General features: G+C 41.0%; 2 protein-coding genes across 3 annotated transcripts in view; both read left to right on the plus strand.

Annotated features, from left to right (window-relative positions):
* Positions 1-17,739, plus strand: part of vta1 (vesicle (multivesicular body) trafficking 1) — a 34,664-nt gene extending 16,925 nt beyond the window's left edge. Inside the window, exons 1-7 of one of the 2 annotated variants that reach the window (XM_010882584.5) lie at positions 120-137; positions 1,723-1,850; positions 7,423-7,498; positions 8,991-9,102; positions 13,129-13,353; positions 14,795-14,872; positions 16,540-17,739. In XM_010882584.5, coding sequence (XP_010880886.1) covers positions 1,723-1,850; positions 7,423-7,498; positions 8,991-9,102; positions 13,129-13,353; positions 14,795-14,872; positions 16,540-16,685 — 765 coding nt within the window. In that variant the 5' untranslated portion in view covers positions 120-137 and the 3' untranslated portion in view covers positions 16,686-17,739. Of the gene's footprint in view, positions 1-119; positions 138-1,722; positions 1,851-7,422; positions 7,499-8,990; positions 9,103-13,128; positions 13,354-14,794; positions 14,873-16,539 lie in introns of those variants that run through there. The other variant, XM_010882583.5, reaches the window with a different exon arrangement.
* A 122-nt stretch (positions 17,740-17,861) lies between these two features.
* adgrg6 (adhesion G protein-coupled receptor G6) overlaps positions 17,862-20,805 on the plus strand; it is a 66,949-nt gene continuing 64,005 nt past the window's right edge. The window contains exon 1 of the mRNA XM_020056113.3: positions 17,862-20,178. The gene's annotated coding sequence lies outside the window, so the exon portion shown is untranslated. The remainder of the gene's footprint in view (positions 20,179-20,805) is intronic.

A 20,805-nucleotide genomic window follows, 5' to 3' on the forward strand; every position in this document is an offset into this window, starting at 1 on the left:
GAGCATTATACCGGGAAGGTATGGTGGAAGATATTCCCACTATATGTGCGATACACTGAGGGTCAACAGAAACAGCGTTTTCTGTTTTCCTGTGCGCAGATTTCCTACTAATTTGTGTTTTTAACATTGAATGCCAGGCAAGTCACTTTGATGTTCTAGCTGTTTATTATGATGTCCTATACAGGAATTCCATGTGAACCTGAATGGAAAATATTAGTACCTCTGGTAAAACCGTTATGTGCTATATACAATGCCCTCTGTAAGTATTAAAACTGTAAGGACTTTTATTCTTCTATGTTTCTATATTCCAAAATGTTTTTTAGAAATGTCAGTCTATCCTTTAGAATAATTGGGAATACGAAGGAACAGAACAGTATGTATTTTGTGCCAAAGCATAGCAGAAGACACCATTTTAAAGGGGTTGTGAGGCAACTCTCCAGAGCAGCAGGACGTTTCAGTTTATGTTGTGAGGCAACGGAAGAGGGTTAGCACTAGTCTTCTAGGATTGTTTTTTGCTATAGGTTGCTTATGTCTCACTTGAGGAAGTCCACAAGATAGACATTTCTCACTTATTCTGTTATGCAAGGAAGGCAAAACCCTCCAAGTTGTCTAGATGTAGCCTTTCATGATAATATATGCCTTATGAATTAAAAATTGTTGATCTGTTATATTACAAAATTGATTTCTGGAGAACCCAAGCAGTGTTTGAGTGATGTGATCCAAGTTGAATCCTTAACATCAATTACAAACATCTTGCAAAGGAGTTTGAGCCTTGACTCGTTTTTCTAGAAAGTCTCCACACTTCAAAGTTATGTCTTCTGCTATGCTTTAGCACAAATGATGTACTGTTCTGCTCCTTCGTATTCCCAATTTTTTTTAAAAGGATAGGTTGAAATTTCATTAAAACGTGGACAGTAAGTCCATTCAGGAGAGCAGAGTCCACCTGTTGAAATGTAACCAGTATTATTTGCTTTACGGATTTTACAAGGAAACCTGACGCTCTCTAGCAGACTGTAACATCTCAGAGAGCCTGGCTGTGTTGTAGTGAGTGGGCTTTGTGGCTGCTTTTTTGGGTACTGGCCACTACAAACCTTTAAGACACAACATGGGCTCAGGAGTAGCAGGCAAGATTTTGTTAAAACAAAATGATATGAGGGAGTTTTCTATGTCCTGTGTCACTGGCATTACCAATGGCTATGATATTTCTTGTGAAGTATTTTGAAATGTCCTTTTGGTGATTCTCCAGTTGTTGTTGAAATTTGTGTTAAAACTTTCCCGTAGTTGTTGTCTATGAATTAATCTGTGGATGTGTCTCCAGAGAACATACTCTCCACAGTGCTATGCTGTGCTATATTCTGCTAATTATAAGTGTGTACTGGAGTGGAATTTAAGTGTCTGCTCTCTGCTGCATCCCAGGAATCAGTGAGTCACACCATGGAAAGCCTTACTTACTCTGAGAGAACACAGCCATCTTTTTCACATGGTCCATGCACAGTACAGTACAAATGCTCCCTCTATATGGACTTTGTCAGGAACATGTTTTTTTGGTCAGTTGAAACATTGATGAGCAGAACAGTCTAATTAAATATTAATAGAAAAATGACCTTGTTGATTGGCTGCCCTTTTGCTTGCTGTGTACAGCCTGTTGTGTTTCAGTTTGGATGTGCCTGTAAAACTTAATTGACAGGCTCTTGTGTGATTTGATGCTGTTGTGTTTTTCAGATGAAGAAGGAGCTGGCTGACAATGACTCAATCACCCAGGAAGTTGTCGGCAATGCCCACATTGAAAACTATGCCTTAAAAATGTTCCTCTATGCTGACAATGAGGATAGATCGGGACGATTCCACAAGTAAGAATATGGATACATTCACTGTCTTACTCCTGGCCTGTCATGGAGAGACATCTTACTGCATTGTGTTGTACTGGCATGAAGCTTCCTGCCTCACGAATCTCAGTATGACCCTGGACTGTTTCCAGTTTTTGTATTATAATTTTTTTGTTCCAATACGTAAGCCCTCATTACCATTTGCTCTCATTGCATCATGACACAAAATGATCACACTGTTGTTTTTGCACATGAAGGGAGTCTAGTCCTGACTCTAAAATTAGCAACAAAGCCCTGTCTGTGTGCATATGTTGCCTCAGGGGTGAGATGATTCCTATTGGCAATGCAGGTGTAGTGTTACAGGTCTGCCTGGCACATTGACTGTGTCGTGGGCACTGACGTCAGGGGAAGGATAGTAGAGCTGACTGTTCCAGGAACTATGGGTGCCTAGCCAGCAGGGTTTCAATTCTACAGGCTAAGGCTGTATCGGCTTTACTTTCTGTGAGAGATTGAAAACTTGTTTTTATTCATTTTATTATTTTTTTTACTGTGTCCTTACAGCTGGGACAATAAACCAAAAAAGTATAAACACTAACCAAAAAATTAGCTTAGTTTAGTTTCACGCAGTTCTCGTCTTTGCGAGAAATGTGACGACATATTGCAGTCTTTGGCTCCTGTTGACCAAGATTTTGCTGACTAAATTCAGATTGTATTTGTTTTTTTACCTATCGCTTTGACCAATCACCATCTTTTACGTTTTACAGAGCATATTTGATATGTCGTAAGGCCAATTTGCTAGTTCATTTTGAATGGCCCAGTGCCCTGGGTGGATACAGATTTCTCCATATGAATGGAGATAAAAATGAACACCTGCCAAATTCAGATGGATTTTTGCATCGGCGAGTAGAATTTCTTCTTCACCAACCACACTGGTCGGCTGTTACTAGTGACAATGTAGGACTGTACAGTGAAGGCATTTCCACCCAAAGGTCTAGTTTGTTTTGTAGGAAGTATATACGTAAATACTGTTTTGGCTGGTAAAGAATCTGTGACTGGGTGATATTTATTATTATTAGGCCTATATTATTATTATATATCTTTTTACATCTAGTTGCCACAGTGGCTGTTTAATGATCTGCTTATTACCCTGCTTAGGTTTGCTTAACACCAATGGATGGTAAAACACATCTGCAAGCTCCACCTGCCTGGACAACAGGCCAAGCTTAATGAATTTGCCAATTAATTGGTGGAAAAGGATTAGAATTGTGCTGCCTGTGTTAATGCAGACACACAGCTCATTTTATTCCCTGTATTGCTTGAACAAAATGCAAAGGGTAATGTGAACATAAGACATGCAAACATCACCCCATGCATGTTTACATTTTTTTACTTGATGACCACCTGCAGTTCAAGGAATTGGGGAACTTGACATTTTGGGATTAAATGCTAGATGTCCATTTGTAACACCTATCTAATCTCTTAATATACGTCCTATCCTACGAAAGAAGACAATTTCATATGATGCTTGTTTAACTAGATATTATGTGGTTCTCCAGATGATAATTTTGGAAGCATTCGTTCCCTGAAAAGATAATTAGTTGGTCAAAATTTTAGGTAGTTCCCTAGTCGTTTGTCATGAAGCAAAATATGCTATTTAGAAACAATTTATAATTACATGCAATTCCATACATGGAATGCATGCAATGTAAAGGATAGCTGAAGATTAACTGATTGTAGTTCACCACACGTTGGGTGTTCTCCGAGTAGCAATCCCCAGGTCATTGAACATACAGTAGGCTGGTTGTGTTGTCATAGACAACACAAGTGTGTTTTTACAATATTTGAAACTGGATGAATCCAGATTACATTAAATTCTGATTAAATATTTTAGTGGCCATGGAGACTAAGGCATCTGTCACCTCTGGACAGGACCTGTGAATGCATGAAAGCATTGACATAGCCAAACTGCATTCATAGCTTTTAACAGATGTTGATGCAAATCATCTGGAAATTAAGATATACCAAAATAAATAGTTTTAGAGTTGGATAAGCCTTGGTTAGATGGAACAGCTTAGCAAGGACATGAATAATTTCTTATCCTGTTTGATTTATGAGTCAAATTTTTTGGGGTAAATACCAGGTACCAAATCACACTGAAATAGCTGTTAATTAGGTTTCCTGATGTACACAAAACATTTAAAAGTAGATGGTGTGTCCCCAAACCAAAACAGGATATGACCCAAAATAGTTTTATGCTTTTCTAATTGAGTCGGTAACCCGTTTCTATTAGCAATGAGGCACTTTGGTGTTTCTGGGGACTGAGTTGTGTTCTGCCTGAGAACTGCCCTTAGCCGTGATTTGTTGGCCATACACCACACGTCCAAAGGCCGTATTGCTTAACAAACTACAGCCAAGCTTTAGTGGGGATCTCAGTCCAGGGCATGTATGTAGCCAGAGGCAGGCCCAGTTCCTGTCCAATGTGCTGACCTCTGCAGAGCAAGCTGTATAAAAGCCATGAAAGCGCACTCTGTTGTGTTGAGAATGCAGACTGGAATGTGCTGTAAATGAACCTCCATGGTGTTTGAGTCCTTTCTGTTTTCACATTCACCTCCTCTTCCCCACGACCCACCCTCTGCGTCATGAGACTCAATGCCAGCGACGCATATCAGATGCGCACAAATGAGATGTCGGCGTACAGTAGCTGGACTTTCAGTAATAGGCCTGTGTCCCTTTTAGTCAATGTGAGCTGCAGTCTGAGGGCTCGGCCAAACTGGCGTTTTATCTCATTTCTTTCTGCATTCCCAATGGGGTTTCAACAGTGTTCCTATCCGGAATATATCAGATGAGTTGATGTTTTAATGGGCTTTCGTTATTGTCAGCAAATTAGTCGAGGGGAAACCTGCACGAACAACAAAATAAAATTCATGTTATTTACTGATCTGTTTGGTTGTTCTCTTACTGGCAGCTGTGAGTTGTTATTCAAGATGCATTTTGTTTGTGTTTTATCTCATCTAACAGTGAGCGGAAGAACAAAGCCACAACATCATTTGTCAGCCTTCATTACGGTCTAAAGCAGTGGTCTGTCTTCAATTGCATCCTATTGAACCCCATTGTAATTAACCTCAGGGTGAGATGGCGTGGATGGATTAACTTTGATCGACCCATGGCGCTGTGCACCACTAGATGTTTTTTGAAAGACAGACCACTGAATAGGAATGGATTAAGTGTGGTCCAGGCAGAGGATCAGTCCTGGTTATAGACGGAGGGAGTGGAGGTGTATGAAGTACAAGTACTTCCCCTGTACTTGGCTGTGTTCATTAGTCGAGAGAAGTTCCTAATTATGGCCTAAATTAACTCCTTTTACCTGGTAACTTAGGTCCTATTTACAAACGTCCCTCAACTAGTGAACACATCCTAGTGCTTCTACTTCATACTTTTACACCTCTGGGAGGCAGTGACTGCTCTGCGCTGTGTTTAAGAAGAGGCCGTTCACAAAGTGAGATTTCAAAGAACATTTAAAGCATTAAATATCCTAATTAATGTCTAATTCATTCTTATTTAAACCAGCGTTGTAGTTATGGAAAACACTGCGTTATCAACTGAATGAAAAAAGGTATATAAGTACAAGACGTCTTAATGTGTGTCTTTGGGGAAATGTTGTCACTGGTGGTGTGTAAATTCAGAGAATGACATTTGGTAGTATAACCAAAATAATTTCTACAAAAGCATTGTGTCCATGTCCAGATTTAGAAATATTCCACTCCAGTGGGGGGGGGGGCTTGATTTACAAGAATCTGGATCTACATAAACAAGACATAAATGTTATGTCATGTGTGGTGGCAGAGGTCCAGAATTGAATGTTTATGGGAACTAACACTGAATTAGAAACTTCCTTCAGTTTTTCAATACATTGGTCTACTTTCCGCCCTGCGCAGCTTTGCACAGCTCCACAAGAAGGCTTACATTGGCATGGCACAACTGTGCACTGGAAGCCCACTGAAAGCAAGCCCCCATGTTTCTGTGTTCTTTACATCCCTGTGTTTATGCTTCCTGGAACCAGCTGCGGCCGTTTATGACCTGTTTTTCCTCCCTGGTTCCACTGGCGTGAACTACACTGAATGCCCACAAGTGGTGTCACTTCTGAACTCCGTCCCACAGTCCCCTCTTTTAGTGTCATTACTCTATTAAAGCAAATGGTTTGCAAGTATTTGAATTCTAGGGGAGTTACAGACCTGTTTAAACTTTTTTTGATGCCAATATTATTTGTTTCTTAAAAAGGAAAAGTGGTCGTCATGTTTATCATCAAATAAATGTGTTTATTTTATTTCAGTTTACGCTTCTTCTTTTTTTACTTTGTGTATTAGTTTGCATGGGATAGTACTTTTGTCCAACTGCATTATGTTACAAAGCTGATTTGATTATTATAGAACATTGACTGTACCGCTGGGTAAGATTTGGGGTCGTTTCAGCCAATCAGGTCTGTGGGCTTAAAAAATCTTCAAAAGGGTTTCCTAATGCACACAGAGCCTGAACATTTTAAGGGGACAAAGGGAAATGAATTATTATACATTTATTTTGAAAAAACAAACACACAGTGGGATTTTATAATCCAGTAAAAATAGACTGCATGTGAGTTAATCCGTCCGCGTTATCAGTTTGTAGTGTTTACTGAAAGCAATGCAGAACTTCAGAAATTGCTCATACTTATTAATTTTGACCCTATTAGCACATGAGCCATAAAATCTACCAACATCAAAAACACATTAAAATGTCCTGAGCAGTTCTGTTCAGTTTGCTTAACAAAACAACTGTCACGCTACAGTCATATTTCCATGTATCCCAGTGCATTTAAATGGCCATAGGTTAACATAGTAATTGTTGTTTAACGTTTATGCTAGAAATGCAATTTTAAAGCGTGCTGGCCTGTATGAAATTATGTGCTGGTACTGTGACTGTGCTCCCTCATCCAATAGCCCTAATGAATTCCCGTTTGTAAGACCATTATGGAAACATTTAGAATGGCTTGTCTAATGCATAGGAGGGATCGCTTGCTGCGATCTTCAACTCTTAATTTTAGTTGTTGCCATGGCACGGGCATCTGTGCCAAGCCCTTTTGCATTTTTTCCTCACTACTCATCCAACCAGAAAGTCACAGGATTAATGCTTTTGAGGGCACTCTCAATCACCTGAAAACGTAAAAGTAAAGTAACATTTGGATATACCACTGTTCCTCCCCTGTCCTTCCCATTCTAACATGAAATCACAGCCGCATAACTTTCTAATTGTTTACAATAAAATATTTTGAGAGCTTAAAGAATTGCGTAGCAAATAGTGTTCACTGCAGCCTACTATACAACCATTATAAGGCACAATTAAATTCCTACAAACACCTACAGTAGGCTAAAATTTATCTGATTCAGTAAATGGGTATCTATAACTAGCATATAGCCTATGCAAACCCTATTGCTCCTAATACTATAATTTCTGCCTTGTATTTCCATACCATAAATACTTCATAACTAGGAAGCACACCACATTTACCTCAGCAATGGTCCTTCTGTACTAATTATTTTTTTTTTTCTGTCTTTCTCTGTAGGAACATGATTAAGTCCTTCTATACTTCTAGCCTTTTGTTAGATGTCCTGTCAGTTTTTGGCGAGTTATCAGAGGAGGTAAGTCATTGATATGAAATATCCTTGTCCTACCCTGTAGGACTTATCGGTTGATGATACTGTGACTACATCCATCTTGTTTCCACACATGGATCCATTTACACTGTTGTTAAGTAATATTAGTATGACTGATTATCCACATTTCCATCCATCAGTTAAAAAAGCATAAAAAAAGCAAAGACTCGGAAAGGGGGGGGTGCTGGGAGAAATCATAGTGTAGATTGACTCCTGTCCCAGTCCCACTGTAACCAGTCATACAGGAATGTCTGTTTGATCTATTAATTCCAGTCTGCAACTTATACTGGCAGGTCTTTAAAGTGTTCGTGTGGAAACCGATTGTAACATATCACACTGCTGCCCAGGACAGGAGACAAATAGAGACTAGTAGACAATGACTCCATCTGACTAGTAGCAGCCTTATTGAGCTTCTCCATGGGTCTTCATGGCTGCAGATGGCTGTTCTACTCAGGGAAGTGGCCTGTGGCAGACAGCAGACAATGTTTCATTGAGTGGCTGGTCTCTCCCTTAGGGCCAGGCATTTTCCTGCTGTAGAGAGCTCATTTGACAGGCTTCTTTAACACTGAGTTTTCTCTCTGTAACACTAACCCAGACAATGGATCCTCACAGTCCCCCACTCACTGATTACTGGGTATATACAAAGAATGGCATGATGCATTGTGGGAGATTGGATTTTCTTACAGAGAAAGTAAATTTCCTCACCAGAGAGTGGTTGGCAAAAATCTTTAGTGAATTATGGAGGGAGATTTGTCAGATTTATATTTGAGCCTGTGTGAGCTACTCTGTGTGAGCTACTTGAACCTTCCCTCAGGTCTTTGTTATCGCCAGTGATTAATTACAACTAGGATTGTGTGTTTTAGTTGCTTCTGAAAGAAACAACTTGAATTTCAATCATTTCATAACAAACCTGGATTTCCTTGTTTGAACCAACCCACTTGTGGCTAAACCTAATCTGTAGTTTAGGGCCTTATAAATGTTGTTCTCTCCAAAGGAATCTCCTCCAATGAATTTCGAATTAATGAATCCATAAATAGGATTACCAAGGGGGAGAACTTTTGAGTTAGGTCCTCAGAACTTCTAATGAAATTCGTGACCAGGGTTTTAGAAACAGCACCTATTGCTTCACTCCATCCGTTTCCCTCAATTTTATGGTGAACTAACTTAACACAGCAGGTGAAAAGCAAACGACTGATTGGTGTCTTACATTCTGGAACTCTTCAACCAATTCAGTAAATGTGGAGGAGGAATTAAGATGGAGTGTCACCATGGTAACATCCAGCAGCCCGAGTCACAGACTCTCTTTATACCATTAACAAAATGTGGCGGCAACACCTTGTAAGACTGTAAGCCCTAGGAAAATAAATAGTCTTGCCATTAGCCTTTCCTCCAGTCCATTGTTTGATAAATTGCTTTTAATTCACAACTCTTATCTTGCTTGTTTCTCCATGACTTCCTGACCTCCCTGGTTTCTTAGAACATCCAGCACAGGAAGTATGCGAGATGGAAGGCCACCTACATCCACAACTGTCTGAAGAATGGTGAAAACCCTCAAGCTGGCCCTGCTGAATATGAGGAGGAAACATATGGTAAGCACTGATAGATCCGTACGGCTGCTCAGACACATTGGCTCTGCTGTTAAGAAAATACCTGTTCTCCTGGCCTTTTCTTCGGGAGCCTTTAGGCCCACTATCCTCCATCTGCGCGACGCGGTGCCTCAGTCAGCAAAAGGTTGGCCGCCATTGTGCGCCTTATCACGTCCCAGAGTAATAGTTTAGTGAAATCATCCGCTTATACAACCGGAAAACAATCTTAAAATGAGAACGACTGTTGTACCTACGTTGTCTTGTTTGTTTCGTAGAACCAAGCATGTCTTCCGGTATACATTCTAACGGCCTAACTTTTACTGAAACCCTCGGAGGGACTACATAGTTGTCGAAGTGCTGAACATGTAGCCTCTCCAGGCGTCTGCCCCGGTTGTGCTGAGCGACAGGAGGATCTCCCTGATCGCCCATTAGGTGATATGAAGCAGACCGTCGGGCTCTAGCACTGCTCTGTCACTGTGCTTCTCACAGAACATCTGCTGGGCGTGCTGCAGTACATTTGACCTGAGCGCCACATTTCAGCGATGAAGTCATCTCTGGGGCCCTGCGTTCCACTGCGACCCTAGGCCGCAGCCAAGCAGAAATGATAGGCATGGTGCCTCACGTTAATGTATCACTAGCCAGTCTCTTATTACGTCTTTTTGTTTTCTGTCAAACGAACGAATCCCATTTCCACTGTGTCGGTCTGAATGGTCTGTTAGAATAGTTTTTAGCCTACTTTCTTTGTTTAGGAGAGAAAGTGCTGACATCATGCACGGTTATTCCCTGCTGGTTTGACATCGCAAAAGAAAGCTGATGTCATACCCTCTCCATCGCATTTAGTCTAACTCTGTCCACACACACATCAGGATCTTATCACAGCGTTGCACTTTTTTTCCACGTCTGTCAAACACCTCAGGAAGATGGCAGCCTGCTGGTCATCTACACATAAAAAAAAACAAAAAAAAAACACATGTAAATATTTATATACTTCATGGTTACTATGGATTGGAATATAGGGCGGTTCCAACTAAATTGGTTGGGCTTTTCTTTTCTTTTTTTTAGTTTCCTCTAATGTTTAATCTCAGGATGGTTTTCATAGTTTGTAAAGGAAGTTTTGCTTAAGGGCCCCAGTAATCACATTTTCTCCTAAATATTTGCTTGGCTTTCCTTTTGCAAGAAGGAGAAGATTATTAGCAAGGGCAAAGGAATGGAGTGAAACTAATGGGAAGCTACTTAGTTGATTAGCATATTTTCCTCCAACCTCTGCCATCGTGCTTGAACCCTGGTTACTGGTGTTTCATGATGGAAGAGAGAGCGCAGTTCTGCCAGCTATGCTGCCAGCCATTTAGAACAAACAAACAGAGGCTTCATGCCTTATTGCCCACTAGACTGGTCAGAGAATGCACGCTTGTTTTGTATTCATGCCACTAATTGATGGAAAGTGGTACAGACATTTTTGATTTATTAGCATTTTACAAAATGTAAGGTCATTCATCTCAAGTAACCAAGGTATTAAGGGCAAAGTGTGGAGAGGGGATAATTTAATCCAAATTCAAATTCACATGCTGCAAAGCTACAGTCAGACAAAAGCTACACTCATTTGAATCATTTGGATTTGGAGGGTTTCAGGGCGGTGTGTCACTGGTGTATACATGTGATCTGAAGACTCAACTTTGTGTCAGAAACGCATGTCTTTCCAAACTTTTGAATAACACAGATTTTTCAAGTGTAGGACATCATTCCAAGCCTTGAGATGTGGACCCAACTACATTTTCCCAAAATGTTTTGCAATCCATTGTTCTCAATTTTATCTCACTATTCATTATATTTTTTAAAACCCTGTGCTGAATCACTGAATGGGCTGAACCAAGCCTTTGTGGTAGATCCTTAGTCCACACCTTTTTAAAACACACTTCACTCTCAACTGTAATTGGAGCAAGTCAATGATAAATGCGCCATTGGCAAAGATGTGCAAATATTGCTGCTGTCTCTACCACCTTTCACTGATTCAGATGTAATAAAAAACGAATGCTCTATATTTAATGTCTCTCACTGATTCAGGTGTAATATAATATTAATGCTCTATCTTTACTCTCTCTCACTGATTCAGATGTAATATAATGTTAATGCTCTATCTTTACTGTCTCTCACTGATTCACATGTAATATAATACTAATGCTCTATCTTTACTGTCTCTCACTGATTCACATGTAATATAATACTAATGCTCTATCTTTACTGTCTCTCTCTGATTCACATGTAATATAATACTAATGCTCTATCTTTACTCTCTCTCACTGATTCACATGTAATATAATGTTAATGCTCTATCTTTACTGTCTCTCACTGATTCACATGTAATATAATACTAATGCTCTATCTTTACTGTCTCTCACTGATTCACATGTAATATAATACTAATGCTCTATCTTTACTTTAACGTGGCTTTAATCGTGGGAGAATCCCCTGATCCAAAGAGAGGAGAGAGAGGGGAACCGTTTCATGGTTTTATCTCAGAGCGATCCAGATCCCACTTAGTAAGTGAGTGGGACACAAAGCTGCCCAGTGTGTGAGGTATAGACTGTGCTTGCCAGCCAGGGCTGAGTGGAGCAGGACAGGGGTAGAGTCTGCAGGGAAATGACCCTGTTCCTGTTTCACAGCTCTTCATATCTCTGAGAGTCTACACTCCCTATCCTCATGTGGCCCGCTGCCTCGTATCAGCCCCGCAGTCCTCTGGGCTAGCCCGTATCAGCCCCGCAGTCCTCTGGGCTTCCCCGTGGACTGACCTTCTCACAGCATGACACATATAGACCCTGTTGACACAAGCCTGGGCGGTATATTGGAATTAGTCCCCCATTATTGTAATTTAACTTCAAGTCCGAGGGAATCGGGACAGCAGGCAAGAAAACCCAAATGTCTTCAGAGAAAATGGTTTTAAGACCGACGCTGATCGATGTGTTTTATTCGTGTTGCACTTCCTATGTTGAATGTAATTTAACATTGATTAGTGATCTGTGTCCAAAGTGGTGTCAGATGTAATTCATGAAGACACACGCTTTTGATTTTCTGTCGCTGAAAAGGTTTAGGTATGATAGATTCTCTTTAAATCAAGTAACTTCAAAGTATGTTTTCAACATAGTATTCGTTTTATTAAGTCTAAAGAATCAGAGAGAGAATTTCAAAATATTTCTGTCTGTTTTTCTGACAATCATCAAAATGCTCTGTATAAGCATATGGGTATATTACAGCTCAGATAACTTCAATAAAATATGTTTATTCTTTTAAATGTCATTAAACTAGTACTTTTCTTTTGATCTTGGGCTACAGTTTTACACAACAAACCTAATACTGGGAAGGCTTCAACCCGACATAGTGTTCGGCTTCTACCCGACATGCATATCTTACATCATTCCATTACAGCAGTGTGTTGCCACTCCAAACACTGCCATTGCCCCAGAGTAGCCACCTCTAGCCGGACCACGCCAAGAAGCTGTCTGTGTTGGGAGCTCAGATCCACTTCCATAGCTGCAGGGTTTCCTGTAATGTTCCTTTGCATCAGTGGTTGAAGGCATGAAGGGAAAGAGGGGCTTTCGTGGTGACTCATTCCTCCTGTTGCATAAAATGGCGTGAAGAGAGAAGGGCTAGTCTGGGAGGTGACGGTGCACACAGTCTGAAGCGCATATGGCCTTTTGGGGGGGGGGGGGTCTTGAGGCAAAATTGCACTGTAGCTACGCTGCCGTTCAAAAGTTTGGGGTCACAGGGACATTTTCTAAGTGACCCAAACTTTTGAATGGTAGTGGATGTGTTATGCTTTTCTAGTTCTCAAATAGCAAGTCGAGATGCCAGCAGTGTTTCAAAAAAAAAATAAAACATGTTAAAAGGCGCTTGTGGTCTAGTATGCATGTACTGTAGGCAGAGGTGCTTCTGCTGGTAGTTTCAACTTAAAGGGGCAGTGCAGTTAAACGTGATCTTCTCCCTCCCCAACCCCCTATTCCCCCCCTCCCCCCTCTCCTGTCTTTGTCTCTCCAGGTGAGTATGGTGTTGAAGGTGGAGAGGGGCCTTCGTACCATTCCTCTCAGCCTGGCCAGCCCCTGTCTCCAACTCACTCTTCCCAGCCTGGCTTTGGGGGACCAGACCAGGACCCGGGCTCTATGGTGGGACCCCCGTACCCCCCTGCCAACTACAACAACATCCACATCCCCCCAGGAGCCCACTGCCCAGCCAACACTCCCGCAGAGATCCCTCCACCAGCAGGTGCAGTATAGGATCTCTACATACCACCCAGTAATCCTAGCTCAGGGGATTTCAAATTTCTATTATCAAGAACCCAAATGTAATTAGCCCATATGGTGTGATACCCTACTAAAAAATACACATTGTCACAAGCTTCCAATTAGCCCCCGAAAACATAGAATGCTTATTTGTGTGACTCAGTTGACAAATTCTTCATCTGGTCCTGATTAACGCTTTCACCAACTTGTAATAACGTGTTTAACGATTCTTTAATTGAAGTCAAAATCTGTCCACTGGCGTAACGTTAGCGTCAGTTCGCCTCGCGTCCATGGGACAAACTTTATCATAATACCTGCGTTGTTTATTTAGGCTGAGTCAAAAAGCACAGAAATTGGGCCTCTGCATTTTTCCTTGGCAGGTCTTTCACTGGGTTGTGTAAACAAACCCTAATGACTGCTTCCCTGGCAGCTCACCACCATCATTATCACGCTTACGAAGACTAACTAGATGCTTGTTCTTTCGTCTTCTAGCTGTTATCTGCTAACCATTATTATTTCACTGGCTTATGGCTCATTAAAGTTGTTGACGGAATCTAGACAGTTAAGATTTATCATCGATTCTTTACTCAACCTAGGCAGGAGGTGGCAGAGATCTGTACAGGTCAGGGCTGTCTGGACTTGACCTGCCAGTCTCTTCCTGTTTTTCCCGCCCTCTCTCTCACTCTCTGCCTTTAAAGAGCAGAGCAGAACCAGGGGTGAGGACAGGGGGGTCAGTGATAGCTAGTCCTCTGGAGGCCCCATGGCCTGGATCCTCTGTGATTAGTCCAGTGACTCCCAGGCACAGAGAAAATGACTTCTCTCCGCCCAGTGACCCGAAAGTCACTCTGGGATCGATGGACTCCGAGTCGGCGGGCACCCGCTGCCAGAACCTGTCAAACAAACACATTAAATATGTATGGCTGCACGGATTTCCCTCGTGGGTCTCCTCTGTTAATTTGGATCCATGTAGAGCATCTCAATTCGGCTTGTTTGGCGGGTCCTATCATATTAGTGGAATCGCAAAACATCGGAAGCATATGGGATTTCAGGGTTGCATTGTCTTTAATCTAATGTTCCCCAATAACTAGAAGTGGGGACGGCAAGGTGTTCCTTTTCCTTCTGCTACTTTAGTTCATGAGATTCTATACATTGGCTGTACAAAGGAATATTCCAATTGCTTGGAAGTAAATCATCAGTTTGGCTTAAGTAAATTGGGGAATTTGACTGTATTGAGGCCTTAGCTGCTCTCAAACTCCAATAAAACCACTTCTCTTTGTCCAGTATTTGAAATAATATCCCAATTTTATTCTGTAGAAGGAGGTATAAGTGCTCTGGGCTTTCCCCCCCCCTTGACTCTAGAGGTTCCTGGTGGACTAAAGTGAGGTTGACTGGAATAACTGTGCCCTGTTCCCTTGTGTTTCCAGGAGAGTCCATTAAACCAGTGCCTGTTCCCCGAAACATTCCTGTGGTTAACCCTTCACTGCTGAGTGCTACTCAGGAAGGTAAGGACAGGAGAGGGACAGCAAAGTGCCCCCTTTACTTCCCCCGGCACCCTGGGGTTCACCTCATCCCAAGCCCAAATACACCACGCCGCAACTGCTGTCCACAGACTGCTGGGGAAAATGGTGACTGAGGTTTTACAGCCTCAAGTCCCCGGACCTCATCTGAAGTGGCGGGGATGAGATGGGGGCCCCCCTCTTGGCTGTGAAAGAACGAGGGATGTGGGGTGAAAGGTGGGGAGGGAGACTGGCATGCGGCAGGTCTCCTCATAAAACCTTTTATGAAAAACAGATTTTTGGGCTCTCGGTTTCCAACACTGGTGGGAAAAATGTAACCACAGACAAACTCAAATAATCACAGTCTGTGGCTCATGAAAATTACTGCAATACCAATTGCACTGTCACGGCAATGTAGCTTACCTAATGTTAAGCCATGGAGAGCAGAATACACGGCATTGGGTTGGCTTGAGAGGTGATAATTATATGGCTTTCTCAGCAGCTGCCAGTAACAGAATGTATGTACTGTATGGGGGAACATTACAAAACACGCTGACGCAAAAGAAACATGTTCTCTGCTAGAAGTTTATAGAATAAAAGTGTCCGGTATGATAAAATGTACAAAAAACAGATCACCCGTAATTTAACCTCATCTAATCCAATTGTGGGTGGTTAATTTAGAGTTTCTGTGGATATTAAAGTTCTACACTATGACTCAGGAGTTTCAGTAGTTAACGTTCCAAGCGGTACAAAATAAGAAGATAAATTAAATGTATAAGTATTTCAACATTCTCTTTTTATATTTGAGAAGGGATGGGAGCACAGGGATGGTCTGTGACCAGACCATATATCCTGCCCCCAGACCATATATCCTGCCACCAGACCATATATCCTGCCCCCAGACCATATATCCTGCCCCCAGTTAAGTACATTAACCACCCCTCAGAGTTGTGTGAAACTTTCTTTTTCTTATTTTCGTAGTGATACATTCAGGGCCGAGGTCGTAAAATGACCTAAATACCCACTGGCATCTGCCTTAAGACAAGTGTTCAGAATATTCCCAACATCAGCCTTACTTTCTAATTTAAATGACTTGTGGTAAATAGGAGTTTTTTGTGGTAAATAGGAGTTTTTTGTGGCAAGCCACTAATAATCCCATGCATTGTGCCAAAAGTATAATTGTATGCAGGATTGGTAAAATGTAGTCCATGATCATCATTTCAGTACAAAAGTGAATATCATGAATTAAGTTATATTCCTTTTGTGCATATTTCATTTTCCTTCATTTTTGAATGGGCTGCAAAACCTCAATATATTCATTGTTAATATTAATTGCTATTTATATTCCTTTAAATACACTCAAAAGTGATATTTTTTCAATCAGCTTTCAGTGTTTACATTCATAGTCTTACGAAGAAAAAGTGTTTTGAAGTGTGTTGATATTGCATAGTGTGGTTGGATTTGTGCAATATGTTTTGAGTTAAGGGGGAAACCAGAGAGCTGTGTCAGGCTGGTGTTTACTGAGACAATTAATGACCTACTTGGGCGGGTCATTGAAAGCGTGAAAAGGGATGGTTATCTCGCTTGTTTAAGGAAGCACATTAAGAATGATACTTTCCTTGTCACGAATTCCATTTCTCTCAAAGGACCGCCTGATTCTCGTTTCTCGGCAGGTGATGTGCGTCTCACCCCAGAGGACTACACCCGGGCTCAGAAATACTGCAAATATGCTGGCAGCGCCCTGCAGTACGAAGACGTGGGCACCGCGGTGCAGAATCTGCAGAAGGCCCTGAAGTTACTTACCACTGGCAAAGAATGAGACCCATTGTCCCCTGGCGTCACTGTATCGCTGATCTGGCCCAGAAGAACTGAGACTCCCATTAGTCTGTGCAGCACTCCCAGCTGTGTCCGTCTGAAGAAAGCAATTCTGTCCCGAGTCTTCAAATCACTGTAAACAACAATGACATCTGTGTCTTCATATGGGCCTCTGTGGCGCTTCCAGCATGGTCGTCCCTAACTGGATTGAGTCACTCACTAAAGACTTCCAGGCCATATATTGAACAGTGCGTCCACGTCTTGCAAAAAGACACCGTCGATTTTGTGTGCAAATTCAACTGATTTTTGTGTAGCGCACCTATCCCCTTTAAGTTTTGGGAGAATGCTAAGTTTGCAGTTTGCATAATTCATTATAAATACAAAATGTTTCTTTAACCTAATGTACTGTAGCCCAATTCTTCAATAGACCGTGGATAATATATTACCCATTATCATAGGGCAGGATTTATCGGCCCTTTACAGGTTTCCAATGCAGTTTCTATTTATCTTTTTGTTTCGCTGAAAGGGCTCTCATTTCTGCTTAAACACACTAATGTTTTAAATTGATTGGTTGTTGGTGACCTGATGGTATATGCTCATGCTGTCTGCTTTGGTACACAGAGCTGTAGAAACAACACTGTCCATGCAAGAGGACTTCATGTTGACTTTGTATGACGATTGCCCTTGGGGGGAGGGCGAGGCACATGGGGCCCATTTCCTACGCACGTATTGAAGCTGGTCGTGGACAGAAAATAGACTGTTTATATTCTGTGCATGCTTGTTATTTAATGACATGGATTAATCTGGGTACATGAAACCGCCTCATAGATAACTCCAAACACTTCCCTAACCTTCACGCTAAACTTCAACTTTTCTTATGCTGCCTTCTTCGACTGAGCTGTAGATCCATCCTCAAAAATGTTGATGTTTCTGTGTGGGGTGGGGGGTGTTTATGTTTGTGTTAGTTCTGCATTTACCATGTACTCTGTTTCTGTAGTTCGTCAAATTAAGGACTTACTTCACATAACTTCACATGATTAAAACCAATCAATTGTGTTCATCATTATTTTATATATTTCCATGATGCTGTTGAACTAGCACTACTAATACTACAGTGCTCCACACTGTCTTGAATAGACTAATGCAGACCGCCACATCCCTTCAAACAGAGTTTCCCCACTTCAAATGTATTAAACTAATTGACTCTTTATGTAACTTAGCTTTTAGAATGACTGCTTTTTACCATCTAGTACTTCATTTTGTAACGGTAATGAAACACTCCTTTGTAGCCATCCATGTTTATTCAAATGTGCTTGAACTCAAAAGGCTCATTACATTAAAGAAAGTCTTGAAATAACAATTTGTAAATCTGAGGAAATTAGAAGGGGGAAAATTTTATTTATAATTTAACTACACAGTCACCTGCTTCATTCCTTTAAGCATTGAAATTAAAAGCTTGAAAATTACCAAGATTTGTCCTGGATTTCAAGAAAGACAAAAACATGGTTAATCACACTGATACCTCTGAGGCCATTTTGTTTACTAAATACATCAATCAGGTTGTGATGTTCCACTGAGCGACAGTGAATGCCAGCTATTTTAGTTCTCCTTGTTAGTGGGTCCTTCATACACTGAATGCTGATTGGCTGGTAATATTGGTCTATGCCATGGGTATGACAAGAAAATATAGATTTAGCTTTTCGACTAAAAATAATATTGTGACAACATCTAACTCAAATTCTTGTAATGCAATGCTTTTTGATTACTTACATAAATCAGCTTACAGAGAGACAGCCATACTAGCACAGAAGTAAACAACCAGTGACAACAACCAGACTGTTTGCCTGCCGACATGGTTGCTTTACTCACCAGCGGCCACAACAGCCAGGGGTGCTTTAAAGGACGTGACATTTGGGGTCCTGAAAAGACAGTGTCCGTATTACCTGTACCCTCCATCTGGGATAGGAAACGTTATAGAACAGCCAGGTAAATTATTGTACTAATATTCTACAATACTGCGACATGGGTGTCATTCTGCCATGTTGCTATTTCAGAAGGTAGTCCTTCCAACTTTCCTCTGTCAGTAAATCATAAAATACCCCAAAATAGGTATTTAGAAACACATAATTGTGGTGTGGTATATGGCAAATATACCACGGCTATAACACCTGATGATACATGCCTCAGTGACTGGGTACAGCGCTTAGCTGTGCTATATTGGCAATATATCACAAACCCCCCTAGATACCTTATTGCTCTTATGAACCGGTTACTGATGCAATTAGAGCAGTAAAAAGTGATGCGGTCTCATACCCGTGTCACATGGTCTCACATACCATGGCTATCGGCCAATTAGCATTCAGGATTCAAACAAACTGGTTTATAAATATAAATACATTAATGTGTTTATGACTCCTAGAACTGATTTTGCTCTTGGCTAACATTGTTTTACTTCATTATCGGCCTATTGCCTTAAGGGGTTGTAAAAAGGGCACTGGCCTTTTTTCTCTTGCCTGGCTGATCTATCATCAGCAACATCTGTATTTGCCTTAAACCCTTCCTTTCTTCTAGCTGATACGCATGTTGTTGATGCAAACACTAATCAGGTGGTTTCCTTCCACATATAGTATGTTAAGGGTGGAAACAGACAAACCTGCCTAATAAGAAACAGTTGTTTCTTATTAGTACCTTCTGGTACCTCAAAATGGGCGGGGGGTTAATGTACAAAACGACCTATAACTTCTGAATGGTTCAACAGGTTCATGAAAATACCCTTAGATTCATTGTCATTTTATCACTATAAATCCAAAGCGCTGGAATGCAGACCCCCAAAAAAAGTGTCACTGTCCAAAATGTTTTAGGATTCTCTGTCTGTGCATATCGTCTGTAAGCCTTTTATCTCAGTAAAATCCCACCCCCTGTGCAGTGCTACTAGTAAAGACCAACCATTAACTGCTGTACGTGTTTTTAAGGCAAGGCTGGACCTCTGCCGTTTCATTGGATAAGGTGGATGCCTTCCAACCATTTCTGTCTCAAGACATTGGCTGTTTTGCCCCTCTGCAATATTTTTTATATTGCTGTAATGCAGCTCACCTGCTTTACTGAAAATACTGAATCAAATTAAATTGTTGCATGCTTCTATATCAGCAGGCCTCATAATAAATGACAAATATAAAGAAATTGATACAATATAGTAACACAGAGTATACACCAGAATTATGAATGAAAAAATAAATTTATCCAAACAATTCACAGAGGAATTTCAACCTTCATGTGGATTGGGAGGTTCTAGCCCCTCCTTTTCCTGTGGCCTAAGGTCAGCTCCTTTGCCTTGCTAAGGCCGAGGGAGAGATGGTTGTCCTGGTACCACACTGACAGTTCTCCGACGCCTTCACTTCATGATGTCTCATCATCTTCGGTGATCAGACTTACTACTGCTTTTGTCATCAGCAAACTTGGTTTTGTATTGCCGATGCCGTAGCTCATCCTCACATAATGTAGGTATTCCACAAGGTGGGAGGGGAACCATGTCAAATGCATCTGAGAGTGAGTGTGAATTGGAGAGGGTCCACTGGGTCCTGGGTGATGGTTTGGTTTTGGTGCATACCAGCTTTGCAAAGCATTTCATGGCTATAGATGGTTGATATTTCTATTGTCCAGCCTAGATATTCTACATATGTCTTGGTATCTGGCTTGATCACAATTTGATATTTAAATGTAATGTCACTGAGTTGGTAAAGAAGTTTAATTTCATGATCGGTGCTCTTTACAGTAAGTATGTCTAACTTGGAAAAACATTGCAGAAACCTTTATATGTAACAATGTTAATTCATTTTAAAATGACCAATTTAATCAACCAGTTGACATGATTGGATTAGACTACCTTTTCTTAATTATGTGTATGTGTTTTTGTTTTAAATGCAGTTGACCATTCACTAAAATAAAGTTAATATAATATATCAGACGTGTTGCTATGTTTTAAAAAGGGTTTGATTACCTAGATACTACTGGAACATCAAAAACTGAGTATGTGGGTAACTGAAGTACTACTACAGGTAATTTAAAAAAAAACTACATATTGACAAAACTGACACATTTTTTCACTGTCTTAAGATGTCATGAGA

Source organism: Esox lucius, chromosome 18, assembly GCF_011004845.1.
Source record: "Esox lucius isolate fEsoLuc1 chromosome 18, fEsoLuc1.pri, whole genome shotgun sequence".
Classification (NCBI taxonomy): domain Eukaryota; kingdom Metazoa; phylum Chordata; class Actinopteri; order Esociformes; family Esocidae; genus Esox; species Esox lucius.